Below are 23,437 nucleotides of genomic sequence, written 5' to 3'. Positions count from 1 at the left end.
GTGATGGGAATATATGTGTGCTCATTATTACATTTTTCTCCACGAAGTGATCAAGAAAAGACTTGAGTAATCGGCGGAAAATGGAGGACATGTAGAATATTACTGTATGCACCCTTACCAACGAGATCAATATCGTGCATGTACTTACTGAACACCCATAGCCATGTCTTCTCTGTAAACCATGCTTCTCATCAGAATCAGAGAGCAGTTCTCGGTTGCAACAGAAGAAACACATCGGTTCATTGTAGGTATTCATGTGGAGAATCGACACTGCTCTTCACACAATCATGTCATGATTTTGGTTATTGTACTTTTTCGGATGATCCTTGATGAATCATGGGTCTCATTTGATACAAGCCAATGCTAATGTATTTTACCATATTCTCCTTCTCAATCTAATCTTCGATCGACTCTCAAGTAGATTCTCAAGTTCATGGACGGAAAGGAAAGAAGCCAGAGCGTTTCTACGTGACTCCTTTCACAAGCAGAAAAAAGAAAAAGGCCATAAAGTAAAAACATCAGTCGTCTTCTTCACTTCCTACCTTAACTCCACGCAAATGCCGCATGCGTGCACAGAGACGCAAATGAACGACAACAAAGCGTTTCTAAGCAACTCCTTTCACGAGCATAAAAAAGAAAAGGTCATAAAGCAAAACCTCATTCGTCTCCTTCGCTTCCTACCTTAACTCCACGCCAATGCTGCATGCATGCAACAAAGCGTTTCTAAGCAACTCCTTTCACAAGCATAAAAAAGAAAAGGCCATAAAGCAAAACCTCATTCGTCTCCTTCGCTTCCTACCTTAACTCCACGTCAATGCTTCATGCATGCATGCAACATTGGCGTGGAGTTATGGTCTTTTCTTTTTTATGCATGCATGCAACATTGGCGTGGAGTTAAGGTAGGAAGCGAAGGAGACGAATGAGGTTTGGATTTATGTTTTTTTCTTTTTTATGCATGCATGCAACATTGGCGTGGAGTTAAGGTAAAAAGCGAAGGAGACGAATGAGGTTTTGTTTTATGACCTTTTCCTTTTTATGCTCGTGAAAGGAGTTGCTTAGAAACGCTTTGTTGTCGTTCATTTGCGTCTAATGCATGCATGCTTCCAGGTTAGCATACCTTTAGCAACGTAAACCTAAAAGCAGAAGCTTCGCTGCAGATGCCGTCGACGCTTCCTTTGGTCGCAGGACAACTGGCCGGGGATGCGTTCGGTACGAGAACTGGAAAGCAGGAGGTGGAGAGATATAGAGGGAGAAGAAAGGGGAAGAAAACGAGAAGAAAAAGGCATTGCTATTGCACCGGGTGGTGGAAACGGATAGGATTCCGAGGTACGCGGCGAGGGGTAATCGGTGAAGGACGGGCACGCAGCTCACACTGGAATTAACCTTTCAAATCTCCAGCTTCAATGGCTGCCGTTGCTCCGGCCATCGCCCTCACCTCCCGTCTTCTCTTCTCTCAACCATTGCAGGAATCCGACCATGTGGCCCGTCTCCATCCATCCGATTCGACGGTGCAGCTTTTATTGGCTCATCCTTGGCCACCGTTGGATCACAATCCTCAATAATAAATATAAATACATTCGTATATATTTCTCAAAAGAATAAATAGTTCCATATTATTTCTCTAAAAATATTGAATAGAGTTTGTATAGTATCCTTCAATATTCCAACTCTTCAAATATTTAAAAAATAGAGTAAGTTTGTACATCTTATTTTGGAGGTTTTATATCATAATTATTGTGTTTTTATCTTTATGATTTCCATAACATAAAACCAAAAGAATGGAAAAAAAAGGGAACCATTGGATCACATTGGCCCCGATGTATGAATATATATGTATATACATATAAGTGTATATATATATATATATGTATATATACATATGTATGTATATATATATATATATATATACATACATATATATATAAATATATATACATATATACATATGTATACATGATAGGTTATTTCCCATAGTGTTATTTATGACACTGTTACATGCTTATCAGAAACATGCAAATGTGAAAGTTTTAGTTCACTTCCAGAAAAAATTCCAAACAACAGACCATATCACTGGCTTCATCAGTACATTATGCACTGGTTAATTATGTCCGAGTTCCAACCAATATAGAATAGGTTACATTTCTGGTAAAAGAGAGCAGCCATTGTTAACACACACGGAAGAAGATAGAGAGGCAAGTAAAAAATAACTAAATAGTCTAATTAAAATAGATCAACAGCTAATAGATAGAACTCACCCGTGACTAATCTGCCAATCCACAAAAACTACTAAAATTCGACCAAAGCTTTTAACAAGGAAACATAGCGGTAATCAACAATTTCACCTTTATCTATAGAATAGTTGCAAGTTCACAAACAACAACAGAAGTGTGAAACAAGGAATTCATTAAACAACCACAAGAAGTAAAATATTCATGCAAAAAAAGAAGAAGAAACATATTTTTTTTATATTTGGAAAAGTAACAGGTTCCAATCTTTCCCGCAATATGATGGAGAGACCTCAATAAAATAGCATTCCCTGCGGTTGTCGCGGGACAAGGCACTTCCAGTATTTCTCGTAAGCCATTCTATCGGGAAACACGGAAAACAAAGAATGGCAACTCCGAAAAGAACACGTAAACCTGACGAAACCCTAAGCTGACCCCGCATCGTCAAGAACCGATCTGACAAAGGGTAGGGAAAGATCGTACCTTCCTGGACCTCCTCCCCCGCCGCCCTCTCCCCGAACACCTGCGAGAATTTCCACTCAAGCGGCTGCGACAGTCCAGGGGACAAGTCCTCGGCGCCGCTCCCCTTCATCTTACTCCCAGAATTCCCGCGAGATCGGCCCTCTACACCAGTGGCATCAGCGATCCGGGCAGCTCAGATGCGTCCAATTCGGATCCAGTCTCCTCCATGAAGATCTCCAGCGATTGGCAAGTCCACAGCGGCGATCCACACGTTAGAGAGAAAGAAATCTAGAAACAAAAGCGAAGAACCGCTATCTCGCTCGCTCTCGCTCTTCTTCTTTCGCCCTAACGAGGCCAAGTGTGCCTTCTTTTTCCCTTCTCTATCAAGCTCTCAATCATTCACATGGAAACACAGACCGATCTCCTCTTTTATGAAGTGGATGAAAGCCCAGTCCAGTATAGAATAAGGCCGACTTCATCGGGCCTTCGAAGTTGCCGTTACCACCGTATTTCGATCAACCCGCCAATATAATTTTTCACCCTTTTTTCTTATTTATTGAGGAAATTGGCATTCGGCTAAAAACCGTTATACGTACGTATGCACGTATTATGTTTCCCTCATACCAAATCAAATGAAATAGTTCCCATCCAATTATTATGTCCGTCGAAAGCCCAAATTGAGCCCATTTAGTTAGTAATCGGTCCATTCCCAGCCCGAGTTGACAATCAATGGTTGTTACATACATACCTCAAACCAAATCAAGAAAGATAAAGAGTTTAGTTTGGATTCAGAAACTTTGACCACATCCAAATTTATATTCCATGAAATTGGTGTGCACACAGTCTCAGATACAAAATTGGATTATGTATCAACCCGAAATTGTCCGAAACAGTTCCTTTGACCGACTGCAAAAGTGATGACGACGTGGGTGTCGGAAGAAGGATAAGGGATGGGCAAGCAAACTCCGCGTTAACACCACTCGCATGGCTGTCCGTTTGACTTCTGCATGCATGCGTTGACCCTGGAATCAGGAAGTCGAGGACCGTGGGCTGACGACATTTCCCGACGCTGCATCTTCTTCTGCTGCTAACGGAGGCTCGCCGACATCGCGGAGAGACGGTGAGTGATGATGACAGAAGGGGAGTGAGTCTTTCTGCTTGTCGAGCGTGACTTTGGAGGAACAGTACGAAAGAAGAAGACTTGTTAGGGCAATACAGGTCAACCATTTCGGAGTTGTGATACGAACAGAAGCACTGAGAGATGGATTACATCTGAAGGCATGAGCACCAAGAAAAAGAAATGGATTTGACTATCCGCAAAGGGCAAAGCAGTTGCTCTGACATATTATATGTCATTAGAGCAAACTTTTGATCATAATCTACTTCAGAAAAATGGCAATCTTTATTATGTCTAAGAGTTCTTCGGTTATGATGGACGACTACGTTAGATGAAGGAGACATCTATGAACATCATGGTCAAACAATGCAGCTCTTATATCGTATGCTCTTCGAGTTCGATTGCAAAAGTCAACTCAAATGTACATTTGTTGCGTAGCTGTGCACAGTGACAAACATTCACGTGTGATCATCATCCCTGTGCTGAAAACTAGCTTGTTGTTATTGACCATGGCAATTGCTGTCCACCTCGTTGACCAGCGACTTGCACCAAAAGTTGCATACCCTTTGACTCGTATCATAGATTATCATAGCTAATAAAGATTGGGGTTCGGTGGTGTGTGCAACATACTAAACCTAATATGTTTGATGATTAGGTTTCTGTATCAAGTGTAATTTAAATCAAGTTGCACTTCTCGTAATGTGGAGGGTGGGTTCAATAATCATGACATCGGCAATACAAGAGTTGACTACACTAAAAATGGCGGATGTATACTTACTAAAGCCACAGACATGCAACCCAATGATATGGGAGGAGAGTAGTACATAGTAAATATTGGGATGACTTCACTCCCCAATTGTGGGCTATACTAATTATTATTGTTGGACAATCTTTCGGTATATCTGGACTATATATATATCAAGGTTAGACCGGAAGAAAAGAAATAATTGAGACATTAAAAGGAGCAATACAACACCACATATATAGCACTCTAAGACTATAAGATTAATGAAAAGATATTACGAGGAAGAATCATAATGAAACAGGACCAAAGCATTTTATTCATAGATGTCTAGCTAGCTTCATGATTGTATACATTGAAGACGTATATATGAACTTCCTGTGAAAGTGTTCTATGGAAATGCAAGGCTCTAATCAAAAGAGGTGGTGTTTCTTCACCTCTTCAAAAACACAGTCTTCCCCCAAGATAAATCAAAAGGAAAAGAAAAGAAAAATGAAACCAGCAAAATCATGAGAGGATAATGAATGAAGTGGCTGGATCGGCAGCAAACATTATTTCTCTTGTTTTGCCTTCATGTTCTTCATGAAGTCCTTTATTCTCCTCAGTGCAACTTCCAGTGTTTGCTGGCTCATATTAGCAAAGCAAACCCTAAACCAGCCTGCTTCCGAACAGTGGCAGGAAGAGCCTGGGGATATGTTAAGCTTCGCCTCGTGCACTATCAAGCTCCAAAGTCTCAGCTCTCCTTCCCTGGTGGGCTCTTCGAGTAATGGTGCCAGATTCATCCAGCAGAAGAGCCCAGCATTCCCTGGCAAGCACTCGATCCCGGCATTCTTGAGACCTTCGGTGATGAAATCACGCCTATTCTTGAGCCTTTCTCTGTTTGTCTTCAGGTAGTTCTCGGTGAACCCTCTATCAGCCAGCATCGAAGCCAACATCCTCTGAGTCTGAGACGAGACTAATGTGAAGCTGGACATCCTCCTAGCAGCCGTCACCACTCTATCGTTGTACGAGTAAATTGCTCCCACTCTAAATCCAGGCAGGCCAAGATCCTTGGAGAGGCTATACACGATGTGGACTCGGTCACAATCTTCGTAGCCGCGAGCTTCGACAATCTCCGCGACGCTGACGAACTCATCGGAGGAGAACACGGAGCCTGAGTAGATCTCGTCTGAGATCAAGTGGATGTCCTTCTGCGTCACAAAGTCTAATACCTCCTCGAGTACATGCCTTGCGATCGCGGTGCCCAACGGGTTCGATGGGTTTGTGAGGAGAAGTCCTCTGACTCTAATCTTCATGCCTTCTGCTTTCACGTATGCATCTTCTAAGGCCTGGAGAGTTACTTGGAATCCATTTGAGCTGCTACAGTGGACCGGAATGATACGAACACCAGTTCTCCATCTTAGATCTCTGTCAAACCTGGATTAGAAGTGGTTTTCCTGTTAACCTAATTAAGCCAAGATTAACAAGCGGCACCGTGAGGTGGCCGTAGCTCTTACCCAGGATAATAAGGTGTTGGGATCAGCAAACAATCTCCGGGATCTGCTAAGATGAAGGTGAGTAGCTCGTTTGCGGCGGTTGCACCTGCGGTGAGGACGATGCGTTCGGGATCAAACTTTGCCCTGCCTTCTCTTATCTGTTCCATAAAAGTTGCCATTTCCTGCAGACACAGTTGTAGTCGAGCGTGATTCTCTGAAACAATTACGAACGGATAAGCAACACAATCGTTCCCAGGTTATGCTTATTGCCTGTCTAAAAGTTTGTAGACCATGGTAATCTTGAAACAAAGCGTTTTCTCTGAAGCCGGAGATACCACATCCCCAGCCGGATGCTCCCGGGTGCTGGTCTAAATACTTCTCCAGTAGATCAAATGAAACCTGAGAAAGGCCACAAGGGCACAGTCAGGCAAGAGAAATGAAGACAACTTCTTCTTATGCTAAAACGAGTATGCATCAGTAATAGCTTACTTGGTTCTCTGCCAAACCCATCTGAATGACCCCTGCAGGGTTGCTTGCAGCATCATAAGGGTCTTCATCATAAGCTTTCCAGCCAGCAAAGTAAGGGGAGTCCTCCCCGTGGGTGTTGGAAGTTGCCACTTCTGAGAGTGGCACACAGGACTCAGCACCCTTAACCATTTGTCTGGAGTTCCAAGTTAGAGTTGCCGAGGGAAATGAACGAAGTCAAAGCAGAGCCTCCCGAGAGAACTCCCCATTTATGAGTGCCAAAAGGAGTCTCAAACTCTGAAACAAGGACATCAAAATGCAAGGCAGCCAATGATTGCCAAAGGGTCTGGCAAGTTCAAAGTCTTATCTTTCGGGACAGCTGTTGCCCTGCTGCGGTTTAATAGAAGCTTCCTTTTTATCCCTCATTTTCCATGATAATTTTTGCCTAGAAATGGAGACAATGGTGTTCGCATTTCTACCTTTTATACTATTTTAAGCAAAATCACTTAGTCAACCCATATTAACGCAATGATAGATCTGTGCATGGAGGAATATATCAATAAGATGAAGCATGCATGCTCCTCCTAAATGACCTAATCCCTGGGATCAAATTAAGAACCTAAACTTAGCTTGTGGAGGTGTTAGGTCGTAGATTGCATGGGAAAAAATCAACGTATCCTCGCAATAGATTAGGATGACAAAAGAGAAGGCCACAATGGAAATCCACCACATGTTAGAAAATACTTATTCTTTGGTCATAGAAAAAGATGTATCATCCAATGGCTCACAATACATTCATTCATTCTATTTTTTGCTCATCCACTGTCGTTAAGAAGAGGAGTCGGACAACTTTTCGCCTCGAGATAACCTTCATTCTGTCTCTACAAAGCGTAGTGATACGTGATACTTAGTTGATGGATAGATAGACAGATATCAGGCTTGAATCCATGTAATGTCATGAATGCAGTTTAATGTAGCACCTCAACAGATCACTGCAACATCATATGATGGCTGGATACGTCAATGTATGAAGAGGTAGGTGTACTCCAATATGTCATGCTGACTTCTTCTACGGAGGTGATATTTGTGGTCCTTGTTAGAGTTCAGTCAACAAGACAATGAAACAATACAAATCTCCCGAGTTCAACCAGAAAAGAGTAGCAAACTGACACAAAGAAATATTGTATTTAATGCCTGGATCTGCCCTTCTCGAGGGATCCCTCAGAGAACCAGCTAAACCAATACCAAGTCATTGACTGTGAACCATGAGCGGTGACTTTAATAGGGGCTGCATGATCCTCAACATCACTATTTTATGTGGCTGTTGGAAATATGCGACCTTCAGCTCATTCTTTATCGAGGTCTGACAATTCTTAAGATGTTTCAACACATTTATAGCCAGATATATATTGTTTGCCTCGATTTTTCTGCTCATCTCATCCTGCAACAATTGGCATCTCAACAACTGCGTTATCTAAGAAAGGCTTGTTCTTGAAACGATGGAGCGGATCATCGGGGAAGAAGACCTCGCTCAGACTATGCCTGAAAGAACGAAGGCCAGTCCTATCTTGTAGCACGGCTACCTTGTGGACCTCCATGGCCATCATGTCTGGTGTTGGCATGCGGGGAGATGCTTCAAGGTCGGTATCATCTGCGAAACACTCCACTCTTTTAGAGCTTGCAACCATGTCTGGAGGGAAGAAGGAAAACAAATCAAGAGATCACCCCCGGAAGTGGAACGAAATATGTTACTTATAGAGGGAAGGGGATCGATGTGGGTGATGGGAATATATGTGTGCTCATTATTACTGTTTTCTCCATGAAGTGCTCAAGAAAATACTTGAGTAATTGACGGAAAATGGAGGACATGTAGAATATTACTGTATGCACCCTTACCAACGAGATCAATATCGTGCATGCACTTACTGAACACCCATAGCCATGTCTTCTCTGTAAACCATGCTTCTCATCAGAATCAGAGAGCAGTTCTCGGTTGCAACAGAAGAAACACATCGGTTCATTGTAGGTATTCATGTGGAGAATCGACACTGCTCTTCACACAATCATGTCATGATTTTGGTTATTGTACTTTTTCGGATGATCCTTGATGAATCATGGGTCTCATTTGATACAAGCCAATGCTAATGTATTTTACCATATTCTCCTTCTCAATCTAATCTTCGATCGACTCTCAAGTAGATTCTCAAGTTCATGGACGGAAAGGAAAGAAGACAAAACGTTTCTATGTGACTCCTTCCACAAGCAGAAAAAAGAAAAAGGCCATATAGTAAAAACATCAGTCGTCTCCTTCACTTCCTACCTTAACTCCACGCAAATGCCGCATGCGTGCACAGAGACGCAAATGAACGACAACAAAGCGTTTCTAAGCAACTCCTTTCACAAGCATAAAAAAGAAAAGGCCATAAAGCAAAACCTCATTCGTCTCCTTCGCTTCCTACCTTAACTCATGCATGCATGAAGCATTGACGTGGAGTTAAGGTAGGAAGCGAAGGAGACGAATGAGGTTTGGATTTATGGTCTTTTCTTTTTTATGTATGCATGCATGCAACATTGGCGTGGAGTTAAGGTAGAAAGAGAATGAGACGAATGGCCTTTTCTTTTTTATGCTCGTGAAAGGAGTTGCTTAGAAACGCTTTGTCGTCGTTCCTTGGCGTCTAATGCATGCATGCGTCCAGGTTAACATACCTTTGGCAACGTAAACCTAAAAGCAGAAGCTTCGCTGCAGATGCCGTCGACGCTTCCTTTGGTCGCAGGACAACTGGCCGGGGATGCGTTCGGTACGAGAACTGGAAAGCAGGAGGTGGAGAGATATAGAGGGAGAAGAAAGAGGAAGAAAAGGAGAAGAAAAAGGCATTGCTATTGCACCGGGTGGTGGAAACGGATACGATTCCGAGGTACGCGGCGAGGGGTAATCGGTGAAGGACGGGCACGCGGCTCACACTGGAATTAACCTTTCAGATCTCCAGCTTCAATGGCTGCCGTTGCTCCGGCCATCGACCTCACCTCCCGTCTTCTCTTCTCCCAACCATTGCAGGAATCCGACCATGTGGCCCGTCTCCATCCTTCCGATTCGACGGTGCAGCTTTCATCGGCTCATCCTTAGCCACCGTTGGATCACAATCCTCAATAATAAATTTAAATACATTCGTATATATTTCTCAAAAGAATAAATAGTTCCATATTATTTCTCTAAAAATATTGAACAGAGTTTGTATAGTATCCCTCAATATTCCAACTCTTAAAATATTTAAAAACTAGAGTAAGTTTGTATATCTTATTTTGGAGGTTTTATATCACAATTATTGTGTTTTTATCTTTATGATTTCCATATCATAAAACCAAAAGAATGGAAAAAAAAGGGAACCGTCGGATCACATGGGCCCCGATGTATGTGTATATATGTATATACATATACATAATTTTTATTACTGAAACGCATGGACACAATTTTGGTTGGCAGCATTGAGAATGCCCTCAAGTGCACGCCAAAGCCTCGCTACAGAAACCAGGTGCGATAGAAGACTTGGGGCAAGTGTGGATGTCTACTTATTTGCACCAGTATGTTCAGAACAACATAGGATCCCCCGTTCAGCATTCCAAATGTGTTGCGATAAAATCATTAGGAATAGATTGTTTTGGTATGATCAGATTTTTCATCCTTCCATCCCTAATCCACCAAATACAGTGTACTGATCAAAGCCTTGGACCATTTTTGATCAGAAGATAGAGGGAAGACAAGTATGACGGACTGTGGTGATTGAAGGATGTACAATATTTAAAAGATGAAGGTAGGAGTGGTCAAAGGATGAATGACGATGGAAAATGGTCAGATAACAAAGTGTGATGGCCGAAAATAATAGGACGGTGGTGGTTGGGAGATGAAAGGTGATAGAAGTTAATGATAGACAGGTCACTGTAAAAATTTAGTGCCTAGACAAGAAGATCCACACCACAATATGTATGAGCAGAATGATAGACAGGTCATACCACTACCATCTCTTGACGATGTAAAGGATCTGTCATTTCTAATTCCATCCTTGTAGCCTGCTTGGATCAACTTATGTGCACGTGATAATTGCAAGTTTAACTTTCCATTCGTGGAAGTTGGCAGAGAATGACGCTCGGTGAAACTTGTCCTCTTAGCTTTTCCTTAGCTGATTCAGTAGTTGCCATATAGCTTGGTAATCTTGGAGCATTTTGTGAGGCATTCTCTGCAAAAGGTTCTGGCTTTGGTGGGAAAGAAGCCCTTCTCTTGCTACTCTTCTGGATCTCATTGCTAGTTGGCTCATCTTTCAAGCTGAACTCTCCATCACAGTTAGAAATACTCCCTTCTTTGCAGATTTCTTCTGGGCTATGCGGTTTGATCGCATTACTGTCATCTATTACTGCATTCTTAGGCCCACCTGATGCAACGGACTTTACAGCAGCAACTATTTCAAGCTTACTGTCAATAGACACTACACTATCTTTTTTTATCTTCATTGAAGAATGCTCACTAGACACTTGTGGAGCATCAGATAGTGAGTTTGTCACCTTTCTCGGAGTGCAAGTTGGTTTCTGATTTTCAGATTCTGGCTTTTCAGGAGGCTCTTTTCTAGAATTGGATACCTTTCTCAAACTACGCTTGACCTTTTCAATTTCAGATTGTGGATTTTCTACCACAGAGTCAGCAGGAGGGCTTAGCATTTTCCGCGGAACACGTTTATGCCTTTCTGATTCAGTCATGACATCAACCTTTGCAGCCGCATTTTTATGAACATTTGATTTTAATATGACAGATTCACTTTCCACAGCACTACTGCATCTCACCCGAGATTTCACATTGACAGACTTTTTTGATTGAGGAAGTGGATTCCAAAAATGTGAGGATGTCCAGCGCTCCAGCCAACTGAAGACTGAATTTGGTTCCGCTGGATCATAATGAATCTGCACAGGCTTTGTAACAGGCAGTACCGAGAGTAGCTGTGGAAAGGCAAATAAGTTATTTGCTTGTAAAACTAGACAGGAAACCCAGACAACAGATGGGCATCGGCTCACATGAACATGAAGTGCATGAATATCTTGAAAACTGTGCTTTCCATTCCCAGAATATTGATCTTAAGTAGAAGAAGCTAAACAATGTGTTTCAAGAATGTTAAAGAATCGTGGATAGCAATAGCATCAAGTTTTTGCCCAAAAATATGATGAACTAAAGTTTTCGCTTAAAATTGTAATATTATCATATTATTGTAATACTAAAAGATTCATAGTTTACATAACTTGCAAACAAATTGATTCGCAGACAGCTGCATCTTCGAGAAATCCAACTTCATATCATCCTACAAAAGAAAATCAACATACCTAAAAGAATTAAGATGATAAACCATGAAAGTATAGTTCAGCCCGAGTGAACCTCACATATCGAATTCATGTAGAAAAACTTGGTTGCTAAATGGCCAAACCTTTCAGAGAATAAAAACTAACCACCACCACCACACCATTTCAGCAGAAATGTTTCATTAATATTCACAATACAATCCCCATTGCATATACAACAACATGCACACATGTCAACCAGTCAGAGGAATTCTCTAACGACAAAGGAATCTCACAGTATGTGGAAAAAAGAGTTATCCCTCAACAGGAAAGAAACCAGAAATGACTCATTCTCAATGGATTATCATGACCAATCTCACAAAGTGTTCATCTTCTTGTCAGAATAGAGCAGTCAGATACTAGAGTTTATCAATAATTGAAACACTACCAGACAGCAAATAATTAAAATGAAAGCTTATATGCGGGAATTTACAGAATAAACAGGACACATTATAAGTTAAAAAACATAAAATAATTTCTTGAGATCATTTCTGGCATTAGATGCTTACCACACTTTTCATTTGAGGTTACTTTGTTCTGACTTCGAGGCCAATACCTGAAAGCCTGACTCTCCGACCGCGAACAAGAGCTTGAAATTTGACAATACCCCACATGCAATGCAGGGTGGTAACTGCTTGACGCCTCACTAGGTGCCCACTAATTAGAGCCTGCAGTCTTATGATGCCCTTCAATGCACAGAACACCCTCCGTGACTGCACATAAATACAAACTCTCTCTTCCTTGAATTCTCCTGTGTGTTATTTAATGTGCATATAGAACCCATTTTTAAGAAATTAAAAGAAGAATAAAATGGTCCCAATAATAGTATATGATGCCAATGTTACCAAAGAAGATGCAAACACTATTTCCACAAGAATTACCTGATAACCCCTGAAGGCAGCTTGAACTTTTGTAGCAGCACACTCTTCCAAGGCTTTGGTTGGATTACTTGAAGCTTGATGTCCAACAATTTCTTGGCTCTCCACCCTAACTGCTCCAGTAACCAAAGTGGAATCTGTCCTATTTTCTGATGATGTACCGCTTGAATTGTTGCTTACAAGAACTGGTTGAGTAATCACCGGAGATTTCACTGTGACATGAGATGGTTCCTCCCCAGAAAAATGCTCTTTATCAACACCAGGTTTCTTCAAAAATACAAATGAGGATCAAAAGATCAATTAGCGATGAAGCTCTCAAATATAATAGATTTATAAGATTACCTGTTGTACTTAATGCATTATAATAACTTTGGAAGTAAACAAAGCTTAAATGGTCAATTTAAAGAAATGAGGAAAACTTTAGATGCAACCCTTCTAACTTATAGGCATACCTTCAGTTATTTCCAAAAAATGTTGGAAGAATAATTTACGTTTTTGAAAATCTCGACTTTACCTTGGATGACTATGATTTGAGCTAGTTTAAACCTAATTCATGGTATTGGTGGGGTTGGTCGTGTGTATGGTTTAGGAGCTTAACACGTCCAAGGTCACCTTACTTGAAAACCATGTACCAAACTATCCCCTCCATTTTGTTGGAAGCAACCCCTTGAATTGTCTTAACTGAAAATAACATGAAAAGACAGATACTCAGACTTCTGCACATAGGCAGTGCAACAATATATATTGTGCTTGATGATATACCGAATTTCACAGTGATGTAAAAGGAAATGCATCAATTAAAGTATTGATGTTATAAAAGGAAATATTCCTTAAGTCAGTGCAGGGATTTGGAAAGACATTGATATCTGAATACATCACCATTCTCTACTACCAGGCAAAACTTCCACAGGAAAAAGCCAACCATGTAATCAGTAAACAAGTTCATCGCACACCGAATAGAAAATTAATATGTTCAATAATTGACCAATAGATTCTCAATTCCATACCAAACCATCTTTCCCTTTTGAAGTATGAGATCTAGATGGTCTCTTTCCAAAAATAACTGCTTTAATCCACTTTGCAGGAGATTTTCCCATCACAGAAATCTTTAGATGCTGTTCCCCTAAACTCGCAACTGCAGAGAAATTGCACAGTAACTTTAAGACAATTCAAGGGGTTGCTTCCAATCATGTTATAAGAAATACAAAATTGATCTCATCAGTACATACTAGTTTTGAACATGTCACATGTAGATAATTTTAATCCTGTTTCGAAGGGAGCATCAATCCATCATATTATTTTGAAGGACGTGGAAATGTATCAGCTCATTTACAAAATAATATACTAAAACAGCAAAGAGATTTCAACGCGCAGATTTAGTTGGGAATCAAACCTCAAAAGGAACATCTAAGCATAAAATAATGGTACGGGGACTACCCCACATGAACTTAAATATAACAATACCAAAGGGAAACTTAAACCTCAGTGACAAAAACATAAAACCCTAATCTCCTCCTGCATCAGAGCACGAACACAGAACCCTAACATGCATGTCCATCAGGATCAATCTACAACGAGAATCCTCGCACCGAATTCCATATGCGCAAAATCAAACTCGGAACCAATAATCACCAGCGAAAAATATCTCAGAACGCGCAAGAAGTGGCTCAAGCTACAGATCCCCAGCACCAAGTCCAATGTTCCTCGTAAGAAATCAAAACCAGGAGAAAAGATTCACATCGAAACGTAAAAGATGAAGATCAAGAGGATCCGAAGCTCACCGAGGAAATCAATTCAATATCAGAGGCACATTTCGCAGATCTATGAGCAGATGAACACCCCCGCGACTGCGTTGCAGAAAAGGCAAGCGAAGAAGGGTTGGTGAACGAAAGAGCGAGCGAGTGAGCGAGAGACGGTTCGAAATAAGACCAAAAGCCGAAGAAGACTACAAGATAGAAGGTAGTGTCATCGGTAAAGGAAGACGCCGCTAGTGTACATAAAAAACGGCGTAAATGTGACCGCTTCCGGGTTGTGCGGCTCAGCTGCATCGACCCAATCAGCGTTCAGGGTAGATGAATACCAAACCTAACGAACAACGAACCGATGATTGTAATTTTGAGATCCAACCATGCTGAACCCTGTATGGTATTTACATGAAATCTTTTTGGACTTCCAGTGTGCTGATAGGCCACTTAACCCCCGCTGTCTACGGTCTTTAGATTTCATCCTTAGTATATACACTCATATGCATCAGTTATTTACGGTGCCGCCCTCGACCTTTTATAGTATGAGAGTCCATCCATGGCGTCCGATGGTTCTTTGACGGATCTGAGCCGTCCATTCTACGTGCCACCGAATGAATTGGGTCTGCGGTCAGTCACGTGGTGGAATCATGGCCCGGACGAGGCACGATTGCCGGGTGTCTGGTGCAGACCCGAGACATGGTCAATGATATCAGTGTTGTCACACTGTTATCGCCCATAGACAGTTCAAGTTCAGAGAGATTGACTGATACTTTGCTTTCGTATTAATGGAAGAAACATACAACAGCCAGTGAGCCTGTCTGACAGGCCACCAATCTAGCAAACAAGCTTTTCTCTTCGAGCTAATTTGTTCTGGTTTGTATATTTCAAAATTTCTTCTGAGCGGAGTTCAGATGAGGAGACAATGGCCATTGTTTGGGTTCAGATCACAAACAACTGGCATAATGTTCATCACCTCACGGTCCTACTTGCTCAAATTTTGTATGAGGTTGAAGCAATGGCCTCTTCAACCGTCATGTAGAAGCATTCTGGTCCAAAGAGCTCCCAGGTCCCCGAGTGAGACATCTTCTGTGACACTTCTCCAACAGGATTTGCTAGCACCAGCTGCAATTTTTGTAGACAGGTTATTCATGGTTAAGATGGATGTGATGACGACGATGATGATGGTGGAGACTTGGTTACCTCAAGAGATCTTCTGTCAAGTGTCCTCTTCTGTTGTTTGAGCGATTCAATGCCGCTTATGTCGATATTCGTCAGAGCTGTGCCAATTTGGTAGTTCATGATCAGTGTACAAACACTAGATTGAAGTTTCTCTGATAAATTTTGAGCGCTTCAACGCCACTTACCAGCCATGTCCAGTATGATGCATTTGAGGGGGCGAGAGTTGGTAATCCTCTCTTCCTCTTCTCTAGTGTATGTATGCATGCAGCATTGGCGTGGAGTTAAGGTAGGAAGCGAAGGAGACTAATGAGGTTTTGCTTTATGGCCTTTTCTTTTTTATGCTCGTGAAAGGAGTTGCTTAGAACCTACTTAAAAGATAATCTCGTCAGGGCATATCAAAAAGAATGGAAATATTGATTTCGAAAGTCATGAAGGAGGTAAGCTGGAGTACGAAAGTGGGCTTGCACCTTGCTTGCTCTTTATTCGCAACAAACAAGTAAAGCGGATTATTGGGTTGCTCATTCCATTGCTTGGTTCTATTGAATTTCCCCTCCCTACCAGAGGCCAGTCCGTGGACGCTTTGTTGTCGTTCCTTTGCGTCTGATGCATGCATGCGTCCATGTTAGCATACCTTTAGCAACGTAAACCTAAAAGCAGAAGCTTCGCTGCAGATGCCGTCGACGCTTCCTTTGGTCGCAGGACAACTGGCCGGGGATGCGTTCGGTACGAGAACTGGAAAGCAGGAGGTGGAGAGATATAGAGGGAGAAGAAAGAGGAAGAAAAGGAGAAGAAAAAGGCGTTGCTATTGCACCGGGTGGTGGAAAGGCATAGGATTCCGAGGTACGCGGCGTGGGGTAATCGGTGAAGGACGGGCACGCAGCTCACACTGTTATTAACCTTTCTGATCTCCAGCTTCGATGGCTGCCGTTGCTCCGGCCATCGCCCTCACCTCCCGTCTTCTCTTCTCCCAACCATTGCAGGAATCCGACCACGTGGCCCGTCTCCATCCATCCGATTCGACGGTGCAGCTTTCATCGATTCATCCTTAGCCACCGTTGGATCACAATCCTCAGTAATAAATATAAATACATTCGTATATATTTCTCAAAAGAATAAATAGCTCCATATTATTTCTCTAAAAATATTGAATAGAGTTTGTATAGTATCCCTCAATATTCCAAAACTCTTAAAATATTTAAAAATTAGAGCAATTTTGTATATCTTATTTTTGAGGTTTTATATTAATTATTGTGATTTTATCTTTATGATTTCCATAACATAAACCCAAAAGAATGGAAAAAAAGGGACGTTGGATCACATCGCAGGTCAAACATGGCCACTGATCTCAGTCCCAATCCGAACTCGTACTTCACCACTGACCTACGCGTTTTTTTCTAACTTCTTTGTGGCTACAGCGCAACGGGTCCCTCTGTAAGCTCCAATCAGGAGTCAGGTAACCCGTATTCCACATTTAGATGCAGTTGGACGTCTTCATACAATTGCCATTGAGTTGAATCCAACAGTTGACCCAATTCGTAAGGGATGATTTTGAGCCAATCACTTAGAAATTTATTGTTGCTCGTTATATAATGACCAACATTTTATTTCTTTTTCTGTAATTACATAGGGCTTTTATCTAATTAGATAGTACAACGTTATATATATATATATATGAGGATGTTGATGATGATGATGATGATGATGATGAAAGTGTCTTCTCTCCATCGACGTCGATCTGGCACTCGGGCAAGTGGCTCAGAAACCAATTTCGACGGCGATGGGGGTCGTCACGACATGCGTACCAGAATCCCACTCAATTTTGCCTCTTCCGTAGGGTCTGCTGGTCTTGTCTAAAGACTCGATGCTGATGTCGATGTCGAAGGTGTCTTCTTTGTCGGGCCCAGAGAATTGAAGCTCCTGTTTCGAGAGCTCCACTGCCATCCCTGGCGGCGCGGTAACTCTAGCACGGTAGGTCTCCGCCGATCCATCGACGTGCTTCACGGTCCGAGAAACTTTGATCACCTCGTCGGGAGAAAGAACCACCGAGATGGAAGGGTAGTTCAAGTCCCATGGATTGATATGCTTCTCCGCTTCGCACTGGACTCCGCTCTCGTGCCACATTAGCTCGACCATCTCGGTGGTGTACCCTAAGGAACAGAGGTATTTGGGGTAGATAGCCGGATCGATCTCGTAAACCAGGCCTGGATCCAGAGCTCCCGATGGATTAACCTGCCCGGCGCCGACGGCGAAGACGTTGGCGGCTTCGTTGGTGTGCTCGTCGATGATGTAGTTGCCGTCGGAGTCTGTGTCCTTGGCGGACGTTATGATGGCTGAATGGATCGCGGAAGGACTCCAGTTTGGGTGGCTGTTCTTGATCAGCGCCACGATGCCAGCGACGTGAGGAGCTGCCATGGAGGTGCCACTTATCATGTTGAACGTGGGGTTCGACGGGGTTGCGCTAGCATTAGGTCCGACCATGAATGGCCATGCCGCTAATATGTTCACGCCAGGCGCTAGGACGTCCGGCTTGAGAATGTTGCCATTGTTCGGTCCCCTGGAAGAAAACGAAGCTACGGTCGGAGATGGCCGCTGCTCGAAAACCGTGCCACCGAAGATGATCGTTGCTGTGCTCGAGCTTTTCTGTGATTTGAAGTATGCAAGGACTTTCGATCCGTCCTCGTAGCTCAGATGAGATACTGGGAGGACGTGAGCCTCGGCACTGGTAGTGTAACCATCCTTTTTTCGGTTCATGATGATCATGGCGGCGCCTCCCGCTTCAGAGACCGCCTTGCCCTTGTCGACCTCCTCTGTTTGACCAGCAGAACAAAGAACGATCTTGTCACGCACGTCGATGGTCTTAAGTGATTCGGCGGAGCAGTGATCCTCGCCAGGGTACACGATGGTGCGCATGATGGATGAATCGAAGGAGTCAGGTTGGTAAGCAGACTCGCCGGCGAACTCCTCCCCGTTTCCAAGCTTCACCTTGGCTCTTATTCTCCGGTCGGTAGAGGTGGCGCCGACGGTCAAGACCCACGGCGCGTCATGGTGCACTGTGTTGAACATGGGGCCTCCGTTGCCGGCGGTGGTGACGGGGACGATACCGTGACGCAGTGCTGTGAGCGAGCCGAGTTGAACGGCATCTTCGAAATAGTAGCTCGTCGCGGCAGTAGTTCCCAAAGACATTGACAGTATGTCGACCCTGTCCTCGATAGCTTGATCGATGGCAGCTAAAATGCCAGAGTCGGGGCAGTCCACGTCATCAAAGCACACCTTGTAGATGGAGAGGTGAGATTTGGGTGCGATCCCGGAGGCCTTGCCGGCCGCCATGCCAAGGACCTCAGCACCTTCGACGAAGTTGGCAGCTGCAATGCCAGCCACATGCGTCCCATGGCCATGGTGATCGATGGCGATGACCTCTTCACCTTCAAGAAAACCCCTGGCCCCGACGATCTTGTTGTTGCAGGTAACACCACTCAAAGGGATGCAAGACCCTTTGAACTTCTGCGTCGGAGCCGGCATTCCGTCGTCGCCAAAGGAGGGATGGGGCCAGATCCCGCTGTCTAGCACCCCAATGACGACGCCTTTGCCCTCGTTCCCGGAGTCCCAAGCCCTCCCCGTCTGGCTCAGCCCCAGGAACTGCGGTGTGTGGGTCGTCGCGATCCGATGCGTCACCTCCAGTCGTGCATACACGAACCCCTCCATGGATCTCATGGCCGTCGCTTCCTCGGGCGTCAGCTTCGCGGCGAACCCACTGATGACCTCGCGGTACGAGTAGATGAGCCGGCGCTTCCCGGAGTCGAGAGTGGTGTTGGGAAGGAAGGACTCGTGCCACTGCTTAAGCTCATGCCTGGTGAGCAGACGTGCGCCTTCGGGCCTCTTGACATGGACGATGTAAGTCCTGAGGCGGTACGACGTCGTGCTGTCTCCTCGGTCATCGACGACGGGAAGAAGCTGGCCTTGGCTCACACGAAATGCCAAACCGTTCAACAACAGGAAGAGAACGCAGCACTTGAGGACGAGTGGCCCGCGGTGCTCCATTGCAACGGTGGAGAAGGAAGCTTCCGATGATTCCACGTGCAAATTACCTTATCTGCATGGAATTCATTGCATCATGCATTAATAACGCAAGAATAAGTGAAACATAATTACAACAGCAACTGCAGGAAAAGTCTTTGATAGTAAATCATAAATCCATTTTAACTTAACGGGTCGGGTTAGAGAGTTTATTCTGCCCGACTTCCCTCGATCTCTACACTCCATCATCGTTCTCCTCTTTCTTCTTATTATGAATTAAGAAGCTCATTAAAAAATAAAAAATAAATAAAATTCATATTCTTACTTGAGGAAACGGACAGCCACTGCTACGCAGGACTCTGCCTGAGGTGGGATGGGAACTGAGAGCTGCATGGAGCTATTTATAGCAGTGAGTCTTGTAAGGATAAGGACTAATGGAGCTATTTGCTTCAACCCTCATCTCCTCTTTCCCTCATTTCTCGTGCTCGTGATAAAGAAGAGGTTAAGTCAGGTTGAGATACTTCCTTCCTGGACTGACTCTATGATGGATCGATTTGTAAGGACCCCTTTAGATTATAATATATATATATATATATATATATATATATATATATATATATATATATATATATATATATATCTCGTGATGGAGAATCGCTACCATCTTCTCTCGTGAATGTGATAAAAGAAGAGAAGGAAAAGTTGAAGACGTCCTCACTCCCCCCTCCTTTTCTCGTGCTGGTGATAAGGAAGAGATGGGTAGGAGGGAGTCGTGTGTGTGCTATATTGGAATCTGCTGTTTTGGTTGCACTCAGCGGTACGCTTTAAGATAAATGGACTCCGATGTCAGAATTTTCGGATCCAAATACGAACCCGAGAAAGGAAACTACGGGTACAAATCGGGTATCGAGTTGGGTCTCGGATCTTTACAGAATGGATCGACGAGTCGTGCTCTACTAATTGCTTAATGAGATCCGATAATTGAGACTTTACCTATGTTGTCAAATCGGATTCACTGATCAATTTGGTTGTCTATTCAACTTGGTGAAATGGACTGGTTTTAACATGTCTTTTGACTGTTTGTTTTCAGAAGAAAAAAATATGTGAAGAATTTGAAATTTAAAATTGACAGAAATCTTTGGATGATTTTTCTTCAAAAAAAAACCTTCATTTTTCATTTTTTTCATATAGCATCCTCAAATTTTATTTTTCCTATATAGTACATCTAATTTCTATAATCTTAAATATATCTTCTTTCTTCTTGTTTGTCATCATTATCGCCTCTGCCCTTTCTCTATCTACTCAATGGGACGGAAATAACACCTCCTCTGTAAGGCCTCTATTCCACTACCTCAATTGCTAGGCCTCCACCTATGCCACACATAGCAGAATAAAAGTAGTGCAATGAGTGGGGAATGACCAAAACAAGTTGAAGTGATATGCACAATGAGGCGAGGAAGACGAGACCTTGTGGTGATAAGCAAGAGGCAAAGATGATGGGAACTACGATAGATGTTGTGGTTGCGACGGGCAAGTAAGGGTCAAAGGCAACGAGCGTGATGACAAAGGGACCACGTGGCCTCTTGATGGAGGCATTGCTTCCATCCCACGAAGCTAAGCAGGGATAGAGGCAAAGGGTGACGGTACCAATGACATAAAGGCGATGATAAAAAAGAGAAGGGAAAATAGGCAAACAAGATTATAAATATTAAAAATACTATATGAAATTAGAGGTCACTATCTAGAAAAAACGAAAATGGCACTTTCGCACTGAAATTGCCCAAAATACTTCTAAAGCTGAAAACATTTATATTTTACTTAGATTCTAACAAAAGACTATATTGACATACAAAACCAAATGGATAGTCTAAGTTAATTCATTTTAGACTTTGAAAGTGGTGTGAAGAAACATGTTAAAGCGGAATAATTCTTTCCCTCTCTTTGTGTATTAAAATAGGTTTCTCGTCAAAATACTAACTTAATATCCAAATGAAAATATTAACCAGCACAACATAAACAATAAAGCAAAAATCAATCACACAATGAGATCAAATCTTTTTAACGTGGAAAATCCAACGTGGGAAAAATCACGGGACTGTAGTCCATCTCAAACTTCCACTATCAATAATAATGATAACAGGTTTACAATAGGTCTTATGAGGATCAGAATAACATCAAGAGTATCTTCGTTAGGATGGATCTTTGATAGAATTCTAGATCTCACAAAAATGAATATCGCATGAAAGTACCTTAGAGAGGGTAAACTGCAGATCAAAACCGTTAGGATTGTAGAGTTTGCTGCAAGGATTCTTCACATAAAATTTGGGTCGAAACTGACAACGTTTGGCCACCGATCGGGAAGCGGAAAACTCATAAACCTAATCTTTCTCTCTCTCTTTCCTCTGCACGTCGCCGCACGCTCACTGTGCAATCTCACAGCGCACACTGCAATATCTGCCATCACCCAACAGAAAGCTCGTATAGTATTATTGTTCTTATGATCATCGATTTAATAAAAATATTTTTTCTTTACATAATCTTTTGACAAGAGATGTTGGTATCTTTGTGATCTTTGCTAGCTGACATGTTCTGTGGGCAATGAGGATCATCATCGTGGGAGTCGAAGGCAGAACAAATAGATGAACATCATCATCGTCGAAGAGCAGTGACAGGGAGCTGAACTCCTTTCGATGGACTGCTGTTTCCTCCTCCTTGACGAATACTGCACTCTGTACCTTCTGCAAAGATTTCCATGCTGCGATGTTTACCTTCCTTCTCCAATTTGTGTACGCAGTATCTGATGAACTACTGAGCAAAACTGATGGAGAAAGGGATGAACGCTGACAAACAAATCCAACATAATATATTAACGAGGAACTGAAGCGTAGTTCTCAAGCAATCACATGAGACGGTAGAAAGATACGGAGGCTTCGTAGTGCTAATAAACAAATCCAACACCACCCACTGGAGTGCATAGATCACAGTACAAACATATACACGAGGAACTCGAGCAGAGTTCTCACAAGCAGCATATCAAACGGCACACCGTGCCTTATTGATCACAGGAAGCCACGACACGCTTCGAACACCTGCACTCACACGGTGCTGCTCTTCTTCTTCCTGCGGCCTTGATCCATCAGAAGCAGCAGCAGAGGCACTCGAGGCAGCACTCACAGGTCTCGAAGCAGCAGAAGCAGCAACAAAACGCAAACAAACTGCCAACACCACCATAGTTCTAACTTTATATACATACATATGACAGAGGAATCAAGAGGGGGCAGAAGGAAGCGTGAAGATGGTGCCATGGCAATTACCAGGCGTAGAGACAGCCCTTCTCTTCGTGCCGCTTCTGGACGTGCTCCATGTACGATATCTCCTGCGCGCTGGGAGCGTCCATCTTCCCTCTCGGAGACCAACACACAGAAACAACAAGGGAGGATGAGACTGGTGCTGCGAGTCTTCACAGATTTAATTTGCTTGCTTGCTTGTCTATCTTGGAGGTCTTTCTTTATTGTATCTCTGTAGTTTATCTATATTTCCCAGATCTCTCTCTCTCTCTCTCTCTCTCTCTCTCTCTCTCTCTCTTCTGCTGTCCGACAGCAACCGTTGTGGGTCGGGCATGCGTAGGTAAGCGATTCCAGCTTCTATTACCTGTCACATGGAGGGTGGAGAGAGACAGCTGAACCAATGCATATCCCATTGGAGCAGCAATCAATGGCGAAAGATGGGGACTTGATTGTTATCTGTCACCCATATTTA

The 23,437-nt window shown here is 43.0% G+C and overlaps 2 protein-coding genes and 1 pseudogene across 2 annotated transcripts; all 3 read right to left on the bottom strand.

Moving 5' to 3' along the window:
- Positions 1 to 5,081: 5,081 nt before the first annotated feature.
- Positions 5,082 to 6,672, bottom strand: LOC135635309 (1-aminocyclopropane-1-carboxylate synthase 7-like). Its single transcript, XM_065146293.1, has 4 exons — positions 6,511 to 6,672; positions 6,292 to 6,420; positions 6,043 to 6,203; positions 5,082 to 5,962 (listed from the first exon to the last, which is right to left on the bottom strand). The coding sequence occupies exons 1-4, from the start codon at positions 6,529 to 6,531 to the stop codon at positions 5,098 to 5,100; spliced, it is 1,176 nt and encodes a 391-aa protein (XP_065002365.1). The 5' UTR covers positions 6,532 to 6,672; the 3' UTR covers positions 5,082 to 5,097.
- Positions 6,673 to 9,927: 3,255 nt separating this feature from the next.
- On the bottom strand, positions 9,928 to 14,693 carry LOC135636052 (protein IQ-DOMAIN 31-like; annotated as a pseudogene).
- A 2,553-nt stretch (positions 14,694 to 17,246) lies between these two features.
- On the bottom strand, positions 17,247 to 20,148 carry LOC135635467 (subtilisin-like protease). The gene is made up of 2 exons (XM_065146553.1): positions 20,004 to 20,148; positions 17,247 to 19,754 (listed from the first exon to the last, which is right to left on the bottom strand). Exon 2 carries the CDS (start codon positions 19,700 to 19,702, stop codon positions 17,420 to 17,422), a length of 2,283 nt encoding a protein of 760 aa, XP_065002625.1. The 5' UTR covers positions 19,703 to 19,754; positions 20,004 to 20,148; the 3' UTR covers positions 17,247 to 17,419.
- Positions 20,149 to 23,437: the final 3,289 nt, after the last annotated feature.

This window comes from Musa acuminata, chromosome BXJ3-4, assembly GCF_036884655.1.
Source record: "Musa acuminata AAA Group cultivar baxijiao chromosome BXJ3-4, Cavendish_Baxijiao_AAA, whole genome shotgun sequence".
Taxonomy (NCBI): Eukaryota; Viridiplantae; Streptophyta; class Magnoliopsida; order Zingiberales; family Musaceae; genus Musa; species Musa acuminata.
The sequence above is the reverse complement of the archived record's forward strand: the minus strand, read 5'-3'. Positions and strand labels throughout refer to the sequence as shown.